Source organism: Triticum dicoccoides, chromosome 5B (assembly GCF_002162155.2).
Source record: "Triticum dicoccoides isolate Atlit2015 ecotype Zavitan chromosome 5B, WEW_v2.0, whole genome shotgun sequence".
Classification (NCBI taxonomy): Eukaryota; Viridiplantae; Streptophyta; class Magnoliopsida; order Poales; family Poaceae; genus Triticum; species Triticum dicoccoides.
This window is the reverse complement of record NC_041389.1, coordinates 291983269-291998519: the sequence shown is the minus strand read 5'-3', so window position 1 is coordinate 291998519 and position 15251 is coordinate 291983269. Positions and strand designations below refer to the sequence as shown.

The 15251-nt window shown below is 45.0% G+C and overlaps 3 protein-coding genes across 3 annotated transcripts; 1 reads left to right on the top strand and 2 right to left on the bottom strand.

Moving 5' to 3' along the window:
- Positions 1-2669: 2669 nt before the first annotated feature.
- Positions 2670-7709, top strand: LOC119308507 (putative laccase-17). Its single transcript, XM_037584637.1, has 4 exons — positions 2670-2819; positions 2922-3073; positions 3156-3400; positions 6378-7709. The coding sequence occupies exons 1-4, from the start codon at positions 2715-2717 to the stop codon at positions 7577-7579; spliced, it is 1704 nt and encodes a 567-aa protein (XP_037440534.1). The 5' UTR covers positions 2670-2714; the 3' UTR covers positions 7580-7709.
- A 32-nt stretch (positions 7710-7741) lies between these two features.
- Positions 7742-10125, bottom strand: LOC119308508 (SWR1 complex subunit 6-like). The gene is made up of 4 exons (XM_037584638.1): positions 9873-10125; positions 9414-9516; positions 8448-8551; positions 7742-8242 (listed from the first exon to the last, which is right to left on the bottom strand). The coding sequence occupies exons 1-4, from the start codon at positions 9981-9983 to the stop codon at positions 8039-8041; spliced, it is 522 nt and encodes a 173-aa protein (XP_037440535.1). The 5' UTR covers positions 9984-10125; the 3' UTR covers positions 7742-8038.
- A 537-nt stretch (positions 10126-10662) lies between these two features.
- Positions 10663-14835, bottom strand: LOC119308505. Its single transcript, XM_037584636.1, has 3 exons — positions 14252-14835; positions 13794-14014; positions 10663-11417 (listed from the first exon to the last, which is right to left on the bottom strand). Exons 1-3 carry the CDS (start codon positions 14706-14708, stop codon positions 10773-10775), a joined length of 1323 nt encoding a protein of 440 aa, XP_037440533.1. The 5' UTR covers positions 14709-14835; the 3' UTR covers positions 10663-10772.
- Between the last annotated feature and the right edge of the window lie 416 nt (positions 14836-15251).

Genomic DNA, 15251 nt, shown 5'->3' with positions numbered 1-15251 from the left:
AAAAGCATGAATAGATCGTCGAAGCACCCAACTATCAAGCTATCACCATCCTTTTCTTTCCTTAAAGTTAAACCTACCTGCTATTGTTCGCATTTTGCCAAGCCGAGTGCTCCCAGCTCTGAACTCTGTTTGATCAAAGAGGTGCACTATTACTGGGTCAATGCAAATGTTAGAATAAATCACTATCTAGACGGCTCTAGAATCTTGTTCTCTCCGTCGTACCTTCCCTAGCTCGCCTTATATGCTCGGTCCGAGTGGTTGGCATGGCCGAATAGGAGATGGCTTTCCATATCTTTCCTGGGACCTGCGGAGTCCGGGTGCCCGTATGCTGTCAACTGTGCACTACCCATCAACGAGATTTTGTTCGCTAATAAACCGCAATGTACTTAGTTGCAAATGGTAATTGTGTGGACCGCTGCAATGAGTCAATGCAAATGCTTCCTACCTCATTGATGTTGAAGTTTTAGCAACAAAGCTCCAGTAAAGCACTGTCTTCAAATGATGCCGTGTGGTATAGCTTACTCAAAGGCATGATGGTACTGACAGCCTTATGCAACTCCCTGAACCAATTCTAGCACTCCCATGCAAGTTTGGTGGATCATTTAAGTTTGGTCCATCACAAAAGCAGTGATCATTGTATCAAGCTTTGCAACAAATATGACAATCTGTTAAACTTGATGGCCCCATTGCTTCGATTATTTCAATCAAGAAGTTTAAGCTGCCTTTTAGTTTGGTCATTAATCAGTGACTCTAGTCTAGTACTTATTTAAAATCTAAAATCACTGGACGATTGGTGTTTGCCATGTGGTCACCATCTGTTTGCTGGTTCCCAACACTACTGCATCATAATTTGCATTCAGCTATTTGAGCTCACCACCACACCAATTCAATCAATCATTTATACTACCTCACTCAATGTTGCTTGCCCAAGATCTTCCACATATGTTGACCCTCGCAACTTTGTCGATTGTTCAGGATACAAAACATGCCCGATGATTACGGTACACTGAGTTACGACATACTAGATTTGCTAGCAGGTAGAAGTTGAAGAAAATGATTCTGGGCCATGCAATACATGCACCAACATGTGAAACATCCTTTCAGTTTAAAGGACGAGAAGTGGGGTGCCAGGGAGTTGTTAAATGCCTCCAAATTATCATCATGCTACACCTAAGCAATACCCTAGAATATTTGTGGATCTTTTCCACCAAGAAAATCACTTTTTAATGGAAATAGCATGTTCCTTCCATGTCAAGGTTGATGCTTTTCTTGACATTTTGACTTTAAATTGCCTTGAATTGCAAGAAACCAGCTGAAGCAAAGGGGGGTTGGGTGTTTTCCTTTCCTACTGAAGCTATGAACAGGATTTTCACTTGCATTTGTGGTGGTTGGCACTTGCCAGCCAATCACCGCTCTTTGAAACTGAATCATTTGATGTGCCCAGAATTTGTTTGCTGAAGAGGGTAGCCTTTTGCGATTCTTCAACATTCTGAATCATAGATGATTTAGTTACCCAATTCAGAATTACTTTACTGATAAGTAATAATTTTTAAGTATAATTCATCGAGCCGTCTCCACAATTCAAGACGCGGCACATTTAGAACCAATCGATGTCCTTTGTCACTACTTACTACTTCCTCTGTAAAGAAATATAAGATTTTTTTTTAGATCACTAAGTATTTGCTGATGTGCATCACATCTATGTTCTTTGGTCAAGTAGTACAAGCAACAGAAGAAGACCATCTAGATGTACATTTGACCTCACAAATGACAATGGTCAAGTTATGAATTTACAGTATCCAAAAACTTTAAGGCACCAACCCAACAACTCCTGCCAAACCAAAGACCAATTAACCTAGCAGTAAGCACCCACGGTTAACTAGTCAGTTAGTTAGCTAGTTACGCCAGAAAAGCATGGATGCAAAGAGGAAGATTCATTTTAAATAGTCAAAAAGAAGGAAAAAGTAAAGGTGTAGAACAGACAACCCTTTGTTGTCATGAGGGGCCTTGGATTCGGAAAGGTTTCTTGCTGGAACAGATTTCTGAATCAAGCCTGACATTGGCTGTAAACAACATGAAACGAAAGCTAAGGATCCTTTTAATTGTTGTTTACTAGTGGCGACGTACTATGTGGGAGTGGGAGTGGGAGTGGGAGTGTGGGACTGGTGGCTCCACTGGGAATCAGCATAATTGGAAGGAAGCTCAGCAGAATTTGAGACTGATTAATAATGCAGATGAAAGCAACCTCCTCTAGCTCACAACCGCCTTTGTTTAATCCTACTACTTAGCAAAGCAGAGATCGTTATCACAGTCAATGTGGCACTCATCGCTAGCTGATCTCGGAAGGGTAGCTCTTATGATGGAGTCGAGTAGGTTTCATCATCCTTGAGGAAAGGCTTAACTTGTGATGGAAGCATCATCACAGGTTTACTAAAGCTAACCGCGCCGACTTAACATTCCACCACATTGATCGGTAGGTAAGCCAAAAGAAGCAGAGTTGGCCAAAGAGAAAGAAAAAAATTACTAGTACTGTTTGTTTGAGCAATTTTAACATGGTCATTTAGATCAACCGGTTATTTTGCTTTCCAACGCCAACCACAGAAACAAGTGGACCGCCTGCCCCTATATAAGGGGAGCTGGTGCCTTGCATGAATTGCATTGCACACAAATCAAGCGCCAGTCAGCGGGAGGGAGCAGAGCAGTGTTTGGTCAGAATGTCGAGTTCAGTGTACTCCCTGTCGCTCCTTGGCCTTGCTGCCGCTATTCTTCTCTGCTGCTCGCGGCCTGCGATCGCCAAGGAGCAACGCCACGAGTTCGTGGTGAGTAATGCGCGCGCAGTCGATCTCTTCCCTTGTTGATGCAGATTCATTAATGGCAGCTCAAAATTCTGATGGATGGTGTTGGTGCATATGTGTATGCAGATCCAGGAGGCGGCGGTGACGAGGCTGTGCAACTCGCGGAGCATCGTGACGGCGAACGGGCAGTTCCCGGGGCCGGCGGTGGAGGTGAACGAGGGCGACTCCCTCGTCGTCAGCGTCGTCAACAACGCCACCTACAACGTCACCATCCACTGGTACGTAGTACGTCTCATCATATACTATATGAAAAAGCACCCATGATATTGCATGCTAATGGAGCCAATGGGTGGCGTGCAGGCACGGCGTGCGGCAGATGCGGACGGGGTGGTCGGACGGGCCGGAGTTCGTGACGCAGTGCCCGATCCGGCCGGGGGGCAGCTACACGTACCGCTTCACGGTGGCCGGGCAGGAGGGCACGCTTTGGTGGCACGCGCACAGCTCCTGGCTCAGGGCCACCGTCTACGGCGCGCTCATCGTCCGCCCGCGCGACCCCGTCCCCTACCCCTTCGACTTCCACGGCGAGGTCGCCCCCATCATGCTCGGTACGCTACGCACCAACGCAGATTATATTCCTCTCCTTGTTCCATAGATTATTTTCCTCTCCGTGTTCCATTAATACGTTGTTGTTTTTCGGTTGCGTTGTTGCACTTAACAAATTTTCGCACCATATGAAACGAAGGGAGTAGCTTTCATTTCACTAGCGCACGTCGATCGAGTCCTCGGCACAATGATAGCATTGCCCTTTACACCAGGACCTAGTGCACAGCATAGCATGGTCGGTGGTCGATTCTGCGTTTGACGCGGTGTCGTACAGTTGGCGTGTGTCGTATTCTAGTTGATGAAGACTACTGTGGCATGAAGAACCGACTTAATGTGAACATTTTTTATGACGATTTCTTCATACACACATGGTAAATTCTGGCAAACAAAGTGTTTACTGCAAAAGTTATTGTGTTCACTTGAAGGAATTGACATATTCCCGATAACATAAGTTACTGTAAAGAACGTATGTTTTATCATGCTCCTTCAACTGGCGTTCGCTGAATAGCATGACCCTTCTTGAAATAGGCAGTGATGCTCGTACACAGAAACTAATTATACATAGTACTAGTATATAATTACAAGTAGTAGTAGTGGAATCTTGAAATGACAGAAAGGAATTTAGATGGATCCCGTGCAGTGCATTGTTCCAAAGTAGCGAAATTAGGAGGGGCTTTGCTTTTCCCGCGTGTTAGCGGCCGTCATCATTCCCATGCATGCATGCTTTCGGTTGGTTGGTTGTTGGCGCCACCTGCTTACCCCAGAGTCAAACGTCCAGGATTGCATGTGCAATTTAGCACCCGAAATTTATACTATCACGTCGGTCTAAGACGAACGAGAACCATGCATGCATGACCCATGACAAAGAAAGAAAAAAGGATAGCTACCACGGAGCAAGATCATTGTGCATGTATGCGTGTATGTGAGATCCTTCTTTACTCATGACATGCACATGCTAGCAGTGGCGGGCCCAGGATTTGAGAAGTGTGTATTCAAAATTTCAAATGTTAACACTTGTTCTTAAAGCTTGATAAGCCTTTTCTGCGCGTATAACGCATGTATAACTGCATGTATAACAATGTGTATCACTCAAGTTTATGAGTACTAGTTTTTATAAGTAATGCTAATTGTCAAAAATTCTTGCAAAATCACATTGCAGATAATATTAATGTATTATACTACTTAATAACTCTAAAAAAATTGTGTATAACAATTCATCCTCAATTTGCAATGTATTATGTTGTACGGAAATAGAGAGACTCAACTCCCAAACAATCTCAGATTTCCACATATATGCAGTGTAATTCTATATCAAAATGGAAAGCCAATTAGCCCAGATTAATTAATTCACGCTTGTAGCCTTTTTGAGCAAGAACTAGGGAACAGAAGGACCGAAGAACAAAACAAGATAATGCAGTGTAGAGGAGCCGAACCCAGGCAGGACGCTCTCTCGGACAGTCGGACCATCGGGCGCCGGATGCCCACGCCGTGTGACCGTGCCGCCGTCAGCCCCTGTCGCCTGCCACGCGATCAACTCTACCAGTTGGTGTGTGAGATTGGAATTGGGGATGCGACGAGTTGCGGCGCTGGTTCCCCTGATTGATCGGTTCTGCTTCCTACAAGCGATCGGGCTACCAGGCTGTACACATTGAGGAAGTAGAGATTATGGGCCATTGGGCCATGTGGGGTGGGAAGGGAGAAAATTAGAGGTGCGCTATCCTTGTTTTGGGCCGAATGTGTGGACAGACTCATACATTCTGTCAGTTTTCCTTTTTCCTACACATATACTACTATACAGAATATATACTTTGTTTTTTGGCCAAAAAATAATGGGTATTCAACTGAATACCCTTGAATTGAACTGGGCCCGCCCCTGCATGCTAGCTAGGAAACATGTGCATATATATCTCACTCTTGGTCTTGGAAACAAATGCACTACTTGCTTCAGCCTTAAGAAATTCAGATACTGGCACCTTTCTAGCTAGCTTTCAAAAATATTCAGACAAATCAAAGGAGTATGCATGCATCATCATGAAAATGTTCCATGTCTAGTTGGCTCAGGCTCTTATACATTATTTCCTCAAAAGGAATTCTAAAGAGAGAAAGCATGCATAAAGACCAGTTTCAACATGTTCTAATGTTCTCTCCAAACGGGTTTGAAAGAAAAATCTTTGGTGAAGTACCTTTAATAGGAGAGCCAAGTGCCGGCTATATCTTGTTGTCATGTCATTTATGATCAACATAATACTCCCTCCTTTCTGGTTTATAGGGTTTATTTCAACTTTTTTGTTTTTTCAATTTAAATGGCTCATCTTCATCTCATTTTTAGTTTTTGAAGTGCATTAAATTTTTGCATGCAAGAATTAAAAAGGAACACACTAATGCATGTAATGTTTCTACTCATCTAGTGGCCAAGCATGCATGCACTGCAATTAACTTAAATTAATGCATGAGTTGAATTTGAGTAGTTTTGTAGTAAAATATGAGATACATTCCTCCACTCACAAAATATCTTGGTTGATGAGATTTAAGATTTGAGCCCTATAAACCGAAAAGGAGGGAGTAGCATTCAAGAAGGGTTCCCTGAAAGCGCGAGTCCATAATTGCATAGATTCACAATAAACAGAGTCTCTAATTGCATAATAATCAAAATGGATGTCATTTATTTCATGATTTGGCTGTTTAATTAGGTTGTTGCGTGTGTGGCCGACATGAAACAATAGGCTAACATGTCGTACATCATGCCTAAAAGAACATGTGGTACAGCATGCTAGCTAATTAACTTTTTTTCTTTTCCCTTTTAGCATTTTCAGCTGTTCAATATGTGGAGCAGTACGCCTTCCTCCTATATGAATGAGAGAGATATTTTCTCTATTATTTTCCACTACTATTGTTTAAGAGGAAAAAAGGAAGAGCTAGATAGATAGTACTCCTACAGTACCATTTTCTGTAACTAATAATCTGGCTGCATGTGCGCAGGTGAGTGGTGGGACATGAACCCCATCGACGTCATCCGCACCGCCACGCGCACCGGTGCAGCTCCCAACATCTCCGACGCCATCACCGTCAACGGCCAGCCCGGCGACCTCTACAGCTGCTCCTCCCAAGACACGGCCGTGTTCCCGGTCAAGTCCGGCGAGACCAACCTGCTGCGGTTCATCAACGCGGCGCTCAACACCGAGCTCTTCGTCTCCCTCGCCGGCCACACCATGACCGTCGTGGGCGCTGACGCCTCCTACCTTAAGCCGTACAACGCCACTGTCATCGTGCTCGGGCCCGGCCAGACCACGGACGTCCTCGTCACTTTCGACCAGCCACCAGGCCGGTACTACCTCGCCGCCCGCGCGTACGCCAGCGCACAGGGTGTGCCCTTCGACAACACCACCACCACCGCCATCTTCGACTACAGCGCAGGTGGCACGGCGAGCCCTGCGATGCCGACCCTCCCGGCGTACAATGACACGGCCACGGTGACCACGTTCACGACGAGCCTGCGCAACCTCCACTCGGTGGGCCTCCCCTCGGTGGTCGACGAGGACCTTTTCTTCACCGTCGGCGTCGGCCTCTTCAACTGCTCCAGCGGACAGAACTGCGGCGGCCCCAACAACACACGGTTCGCGGCGAGCATCAACAACGCCTCCTTCGTGCTCCCCTCCACCGTCTCCATCCTCCAGGCACACTATCAGGGCGATGCCGCCGCCACCGGCGTCTTTACCACCGACTTCCCCGCCAACCCGCCGGTGCAGTTCGACTACACAGCGCAGAATGTGAGCCGCGCGCTCTGGCAGCCCGTGCCAGGCACCAAGGTGTACAAGCTCAAGTACGGCTCCGTGGTGCAGATCGTGCTCCAGGGCACCAACATCTTCGCCGGGGAGAACCACCCTATCCACACCCATGGCTACGACTTCTTCATCCTCGCTGAGGGCTTCGGCAACTTCGATGCCGCTACCGACACCGCAAAGTTCAACCTGGACGACCCACCAATGAGGAACACGGTGGGCGTCCCGGTGAATGGGTGGGCTGTCATCCGGTTCGTCGCCGACAACCCCGGGGTGTGGCTGATGCACTGCCATCTGGATGTGCACATCACCTGGGGCCTCGCCATGGCCTTCCTGGTCGAGGATGGAGTAGGAGAGCTGCAGTCCCTGGGGGCACCCCCACCAGACCTGCCAATTTGCTGAAGAAATCAAAGTTGTTTTTTTTTTTTTGCTCAATTCTACTGATTATTTGAGGCAATGTACCATTCTCACATTTGTTGCCGCGTTCTAGTTATTTACATTTGATTCATTAAGAAATATCTTCAGTGTAACTCAGATACTTTTCAGTCAGAAAAATGTTATTCAGATAACACTAGAGGGACACTTGCAGTTAGAATTTCCTGCATCATGAGATCCAGTGGTACACTGAAATCAATCTTAGTAGTGCTAAATAAAGTACAGCTATCATTTACCACCAGCCACACAACATTTCTAAAGGAGAAATGGTGTCGGTCAGCAAAAAGATCTACCTGGCTACTAGTACTTGGCTAGCTGTACAATAAGCATTTCTTTCTGATAAAAGCACAGATCATTAGGTGCCACATGCCCACAGGGCACGACTGCATTCAACATAACTCCAGGCTCCACAGACTTGCAGATGGGTCAAGCCACAAATTTCAGGCAGCGAGTGTCATTGTGTATGACTTGGCAGCGGCAAGAACAGAACCGTGTTCCACACCTGGGGCATGTGTAATTTGAAGAATTCCCACAAACAGAGCAGTAATGGCGACGGGATGAAGTGCTCGGTGGACCCACAGCAGCCCTCAGATATGTTGGGACATGAGGTGGCAAGGCCTCCAGATTTGCCTGTAACAGTTCAGGGGTAAAAATCTTCAGTACCCTAGTTACCATCAAGAAAGATACTCCCTCCATCCCATAATATAAGAGCGTTTTTTACACTAGTGTAGTGTCAAAAACGCTCTTATATTATTGGACGGAGGGTGTATATGTCAAGAAAGAAATTTGCATCACAATTTTCCTAGTTCCCATCAAACCCTTCTATTCTACTCACCTCTTGTAAAACATCCATGAAAGATCTTACCGCCCTTTTCTCCAAAGCTTTTCCTCGCCTTGTCTTGCGTTTCATGTTCTTTGACTGCTTCTTTTGCATCAAAACTACACAAGGCCAAGTAAGAAACAAAATAAAAAATCAGCACCTACATCGTATATTTTTTAATAATTTTCTTTTCGCATGCTTTGTCTCAAAAGCTAGCAGCATACACAACCTTTCAGTATGTTAAAAGTACTCCCTCAGTTTCAAAACAAATGAAGTTCTAGGTTTACTTTATCCTAAGTCAAACTTCATTAAGTTTGATCAAGTCTATATACAAATATATCAACATCGACAACACCAAATTTACTTAATTAGATTCGTTATGAAATATATTTTCATATAATATATATTTGATTAGATATTTGCAATTTTTGTCATAGACATGGCCAAACTTAAAAAAGTTTAATCCTAGAACTTCAATTATTTTAGAATGGAGGGAGTAATTCTACACCGAAATGTAAAATCAGCATGATGATTGTAATGCTTGACAGACAAGTTCAAACCATGATGCTCAATAGCGAGATAATCTGACAGCGCATGAAAGGGGTCAATAATTCACTCCACCCGTGCATAACTTGGGTTCTTGTTCTTATCAAATGCATTAGAGGCACATGACTTCAAAAAAAAAAGGAATGCTGTTACAAAGATCGATTTAATGATCTACTTCATCGTTTTCTTTGCAAGAAACGGAAATAGAAAGTGTTGCCTCTTGCTTAAAATTTATGTACGTGAATGTGTTATCTCCGATATTAGAAGCAATACCAATACCAATACCTGAGGCACAGGCACAAAGCCATTTTGCTATTTACTAGGAATAGATTGCAAAGTTTGTTTATGTACACACTGCATTGCAACTTCCTTGAAACTTCAGAAAACCACAGAAAAGAATAATGCCCCCTGAAAATAATAGAGAAAGGAACCAACCATGGTCCTCCTCATCTGTAGATCCATACTCATCATCGTTGAGATCCACCACCTCAACCCCAGCATTATCACTCTCAAGCGCATCAAGACGAGCCAAAGCAGCCTACGTGACATTACAGATATGAAGACACATAATTTAGTGAAACTGACATAAGGAGTAGCATCTAAACTGATAAGACGCACAGTAATTTGCAGGAACTAGCAGTAACTAGTGATCATAAGTCAACGACAGAACGCCTAAGAAACAAGAAACAGGCGAATCAACAAAGATTGTTTTCTTTAAGAGTTCTCCTAGGGTTGAAGCCATTTGAAGTTGAAACCACCACATTGATCAGAAGCAGCGAGCTTCCCCTCGGTAGTAAGGTGAAGCCGAAACGAGAAGAGAAATGAACGAGCAGCGCTTGCTGATATGGAGGTTCCACGGGTGGAAGTGGAATCCAAGGAGGTAGGAATTGTTACCTGAGCGCGGTTGTCGGAGCTGGAGAGGGCGGAGGCCATGCGGGAGGCCATACGCCGCGTCCGCGAGCTCGTGCGGCGGAAGGGCCCCGGGTTCTCCTCCTCCCCGTCCATCTTGGGCACCCGGCGCGCGGCGACGGCGGACGGCGGTCGGCGGCGCGGGGGAGATGTGGGACTGGCTTGAGGGACCAATTTGGGCCCTGTTGTTCCGAGGGAGTTCGTGATCCAGCCCTCAGTCAGGCAGGCGATTCCCTATTTGCCACTCATTGCAGCAAAATGCCGGCGAAACATGGGCCAGCCCATTTATTAGCTAGCTAACCCAGCTACAAGGGTTTATATCGGTTTAGCGAATTTTTTCAGCAACAAAAAATATCGCTCTAGGGAATGGGTACCTTGGTTCCCGCCAGGTTATAAATCGCTTCCATTTATTTATTTGATCTTACTTGTATTCATGTGTGATTTCAACAATTATTTTATTTCCAGATCATGTTGTTATTTTTTAAAATTATTCAGATTTGAACATTTGTTGTAATTGAAAGGATTATTGTATTATATGATGTTAAAGCATTAATAAGTTTGATTTATGTTGCTGTTTTATTTACATTATATTATTTAAAATCATGATTTTGCTATCTAACTAAAACGGATTAGCGGTACCATGCGGGATCGGGCGGAACATATGCCGCAACCCCGTACCGTAAAAATTTGCAGTACAGGTTTGCGGCATTTGTTCCGCCTGAAGTCTCGTGATACCGCAAATCAGTTTTAGTGAGAGCCGCAAACTGGTTTTGTGGGATGGTAATATACAGCATCTACTAGAGTTGCTGTAAGCAATAGCTGCTATCCTTTGTTCCAGAATATATTTAACATAGCACTGTCAAGATCCATCGGATGAATTCCCCACTAGCTAACAACAGCCTCGCTGGAAGGTAGAGAAAAACCACGAAGTGGATAGCCTTTCAGAATTGGCGACCAGGCCACCGTGACTCGCAGCTTACACGAGCCAACATCAAGCATGTCATGGCTTCTACCGGCCTCCAATGGTGCAAAGGACGTCTCAGCCTCCACGACCTTCTCACCACCACGAGACAACACAGCACAAACCACGAGCTGCCCAGACCTTTCAACAGAGACAACACGGCGCGAGAGTTCCATCTTGCCGCCGTCGCCGACGACGGCCTCTTTCTCGCCTGAATCGAGCAGCAAGACTTTCATGTGGGGAACACTGGCAGTACATGCAGTCAACTGGCCGTGGAACCCTTCTGGCCATGACCCCTCGACCAGCTCGACTCTGATGGTGGCCTCGGCGCAAGCGACGATGATGCCATATGCCAGCTCCAGTGTGCTGAGCTTACTTCTGTAGCATCTGGTGCCCACAAGCGATTTGGATGCCGATTGACGGGTATTGCAGCGGCTGATCAGGAGGCTTAGATCTCTGTCCTCTGAACAGGTAGCGCCCTTAACTTTTAGAATGGCCTCAAAGTACACAGACGGATGCCCCTCATGCACAACAGCACGAGCAGGACCTGTAAGAACCAAATGCTGACCCTGCATGCAATGCAACACCACAACACCATCAAATTAAGTAAATAACAATGCTCCTATGGAACACATCTATTGAAGTAATAAGCGATTAGCCATGGATTATTAATCCGTTCATCAAGTGGAACTTAACTACAATGACTCAAACTGAAATGGGTGGAAGATGGCCAGAAGAAACTACAGGAAGACAATTTGAGAAGCGCAAATAAATTGGGTTGCGTCGACAAGAATATTTAAACTAGCCATTCAAACTAAAAGTAAACTGAAGCCGAAACTAGGTAGTAAACAGCACAATATTCAAAACATCACAAAATGGTTTATCGGTGTGAAGTGCATACCATGAATGATGTTAGGTGCTGGCACAGAATAATAGCCTAAGGCTTTAGGGTACGTTTGGTTTACAACCAACGGTGACCCTACCAGAAAATGGGTTGGCCCATAAGATTTGGTCATTGCTTGGATCGGTGCCAAATATTTGGCGTGCCCAGCCAGCCCAGGTAGCTCCCATGTAAATTTGCCAACTCGCAGGCGCTCCAGGGGCGCCGAAAATGCTCGCCAAAAAACTGGGAGTGTTGCCCTCGCATGCTTTTCATTGTGTTCGGTGATTATCCAACACAATTAGTGTGGCAGGTTAAATGGCAGGTAAAATCACGCATGTACGTTGTACTACCAGACCTCTGGATCGATTAATCCCGTGTAGAGGCCGGTAACCAATCCTGCTTAACCGAATAACAACCCAAAGTACCAAACACTAGCTAGTATTCCCCAAGTTATCCCAGTTTTAACAAAAGACCATGGATCAAACTACTGTACTATGGCGACGACTTTGTCTTAGTTCAGTAAAGGATGTCAGCATTATTTCCACGGACATATGTGATGCGCAGTGTGTACTTTTACACGTCCGTTTTTCACTTGGCACATTGTAGTTAATTAAGTGTGTTCTTAACAGGTGTCCCTTCTTTTTAATTAAAACTTAATTGCAATCACACTAAACACTGATCAATCCTAGTTACCAAGTGTGCCAAGTTAGTTGGATGTAAACCAAATGGAAGCTTACTGATTTTGCCAAAAAAATGTCAGTATAATGGATCTAAACCAAACAAGATCAACTTACCAAAAAATTGGTCTTGCCCTAGCAATGGTCATGCAAAAAAATTGGTGCAGCTAATTGGGGCACAAACCAAACACACCCTTAGAAACACAGAAAAATGATAGTTGTTGTGGTTCAGATGTGCAAAACGCATATCTTTTGTATTTACTCAATGCAAACATTTGAGCTGGTTGTGATGGTGAGCCTGGCAATCGACCTCCCCACGATCGAACATATGTTTCTGGTTGGTGGTGCCATCTCCCCACGATTTTCGTCATTTACTTTAAGGTTTGCAAATTATGTCATATGATGAGTTTACTGTTTCCTATTTCCTATATGGCGCAAGATGCTTTGCCTTGTCTAACTAAAATATAGTATTCATGGCCATTAAATTTGTATAGAGACGTATGCGTGACATGATTAGGCATCTTTCTATATTCCTGTATAACGTGCAGGCATTCAGATATGAAAACACTACTGGCAAGTCATACTTACAATTCATAATACACTGTCAAGGTAAATTGCCAAATTTCAGACAGTAACGCCAGAAACTATCAAACAGAAATGAGAACAACGTTAGTCTCAAACAGATTGAGGGACATAAATGTCTGCTAATGCACTGTGCCATGTAGAAGGCCTATGATTCTTAAGGTCAGGGTCAGGTAAAAAGTACAAAGACTTTTCCATATGGCTCACTGGATCCCTCTATAACTGAACTACATGCATCTGTCCCCAAGTCTGGATGTGCTTACACTTGATCCACTTCCGGATGGGTCTCACCGGCCTTAGAATGAGACCCGGTCTCATAGATTTTTTTACCAAGTTGGCATCCAAAGCATAAATTCAAACTCTTTCACCAACGAATGGAAGACGCAAATACAGTTCATGGAAGAACCAACTTAAGTCAACATACAAAAACAAGGTTGAATGTCATACATGCTTATATGTGATGTGATGTACATGAACATGCTGGTTGATCGTATGTAGCCTCTTAGAATTTATACATTAGCAATGTTCAATGGATTTTCCTAAACCAAATATCTGCGTGTTGTACTTTCCCATGTTGAACTTTTCTTATTCACATGTTTATGTTCTTTGGCAAGCTTTTAGTCTGCTACAAGGTGGTTACTTATATGTGTTCTGTGGTCTGCATTGTGATATTATTAATACTCACTCCGATATGTGTTCTGCGGTTAACTTTGTACTAAAGCAGCGACAAGCAAATAGTAATATGGATCAGAGGGAGCATCAAAGATTGCATTAGACATGACAGGAAGGACCAAATATATAACCTGTTGGGTGAGGGTTTGGCAGTTGTCCCTTGAGCGGTTAAAGATAATATTGCGATTATGATCCAGGTCGTCGCGCATGGCGATCATGCCAAATACATCGAGGGGCCACTGTAAACCGCCAGTTATTTCCGTGACCTTGACTGAGAAGATCTGCATGGTGGTCTGGTGGACAGTGAAACGAGGCATAGGATTGTCCGTGAAACACATGGCGGGGATCGACGCTGCATGTACAGGAGATTCAGATTCAGTAAAAGAACCAAAATTGGCAGGAACTAATCGACATAATCCAATCTACAATTGTTGTCAGGTTCTAATAATCCAACAATACAATTGTCAATTATACATCTATATATCTACAGAACGTTGAAACTTGAAACCCAGCTTATGAACTTTGTAGGAACATCAATCAATCAATCAAAATAGACAAAACAAAGAAGAAACGAAAGAGAAGTGCTCACTGGTGTCCTCGAAAGAGCCGTACTGTTTGGACCACTTCATGTCCCAGATCTGCCGGTACTTGTTGTAATCCTGTTCAGACTCGTCTTCTTGGTTCGGACCCGGCGGCGCCCGGGGCCTCTCCTCTTTTTCCCTTAGTCTCTCCGCGTGCATCTGCAGGGAGCGCTCGCGCGACAATATCTTCTCCCTCGCCATCTCTTCCTGCAGCAGCGCCGCCCGCTCCTGCTCCGTGAGCGCCTCCGGCACGATCGGCGCCACGCCGGGGTTCTCCTCGTTCCGCCTCGCCACCGCTCGCTTCAGCCTTCCCTCTTCGACCATCTTCGCTGAATCAATCGTCAATTGCATAAAAAACGACACCGCATTCGACGCCTTCTTTTTCCCCGCCCGCTTTCTCCCCGATTTCGCCGTCTCCATCAGACGCTCTCTCTTTCTTCCAGCCTCCATCGTCTCCGTCTCCATCTCACCAGCTCTCGCCAAGTTCGATTGTTCCCGTCGAACCCTACTTTCCCCAGGGTGAGGAAGAGGAAAGAAAACCTAGATTCAGGCGCCAGCCAGTTGGGTTCCGTCCGTTAGTTGAACAAGTTCAGGTGGGCCAAACTCACACGTATAACGAATTATGTGACATGATTACATTTTTCCGAAAAAACGTGACTCGGCATCTCGGCCCAGCCAGTTATGTTGACACCCGAAACAAACGAGAGCAACTAGTTAACTGGCGGTTCGAGAGCGCTCCGCGGGTGACAAAAATCGCGTGCGGAGAGCTCCCGCGAGGAAAAACCAGCCGGCGCGGTTGGTTTCCGGTTTTTCCTTTTCGGTTTGTGGTTTTATGTGTTTTACAGTTTAATGTTCCAACTACTAGAATTTTCTGATTTCTCCTTTCCACGTGATAACACAAGCAAAAATAACGGACAACCGCATCGGTTCTCTGTTTCCCTTTTTGTTCCCATTATATTTCTGGCGAATGGAGATTTATGGGATAGTTACGGGCGGGGCTACCAACAC

Excerpts from the sequence above, each read along its gene's own strand:
- LOC119308507 (XM_037584637.1), top strand. The coding sequence starts at position 2,715 with ATGTCGAGTTCAGTGTACTCCCTGTCGCTCCTTGGCCTTGCTGCCGCT. Across the intron at positions 3,074-3,155 it reads TACAACGTCACCATCCACTG|GCACGGCGTGCGGCAGATGC; the intron begins GTACGTAGTACG and ends GGTGGCGTGCAG. Across the intron at positions 3,401-6,377 it reads GGTCGCCCCCATCATGCTCG|GTGAGTGGTGGGACATGAAC; the intron begins GTACGCTACGCA and ends GCATGTGCGCAG.
- LOC119308508 (XM_037584638.1), bottom strand. The coding sequence starts at position 9,983 with ATGGACGGGGAGGAGGAGAACCCGGGGCCCTTCCGCCGCACGAGCTCG. Across the intron at positions 8,552-9,413 it reads TACAGATGAGGAGGACCATG|TTTTGATGCAAAAGAAGCAG; the intron begins GTTGGTTCCTTT and ends GGCCTTGTGTAG. Across the intron at positions 8,243-8,447 it reads TCATGGATGTTTTACAAGAG|GCAAATCTGGAGGCCTTGCC; the intron begins GTGAGTAGAATA and ends GAACTGTTACAG.
- LOC119308505 (XM_037584636.1), bottom strand. The coding sequence starts at position 14,708 with ATGGAGACGGAGACGATGGAGGCTGGAAGAAAGAGAGAGCGTCTGATG. Across the intron at positions 14,015-14,251 it reads CGGCTCTTTCGAGGACACCA|CGTCGATCCCCGCCATGTGT; the intron begins GTGAGCACTTCT and ends CTGTACATGCAG. Across the intron at positions 11,418-13,793 it reads GCCAAACCCTCACCCAACAG|GGTCAGCATTTGGTTCTTAC; the intron begins GTTATATATTTG and ends CATTGCATGCAG.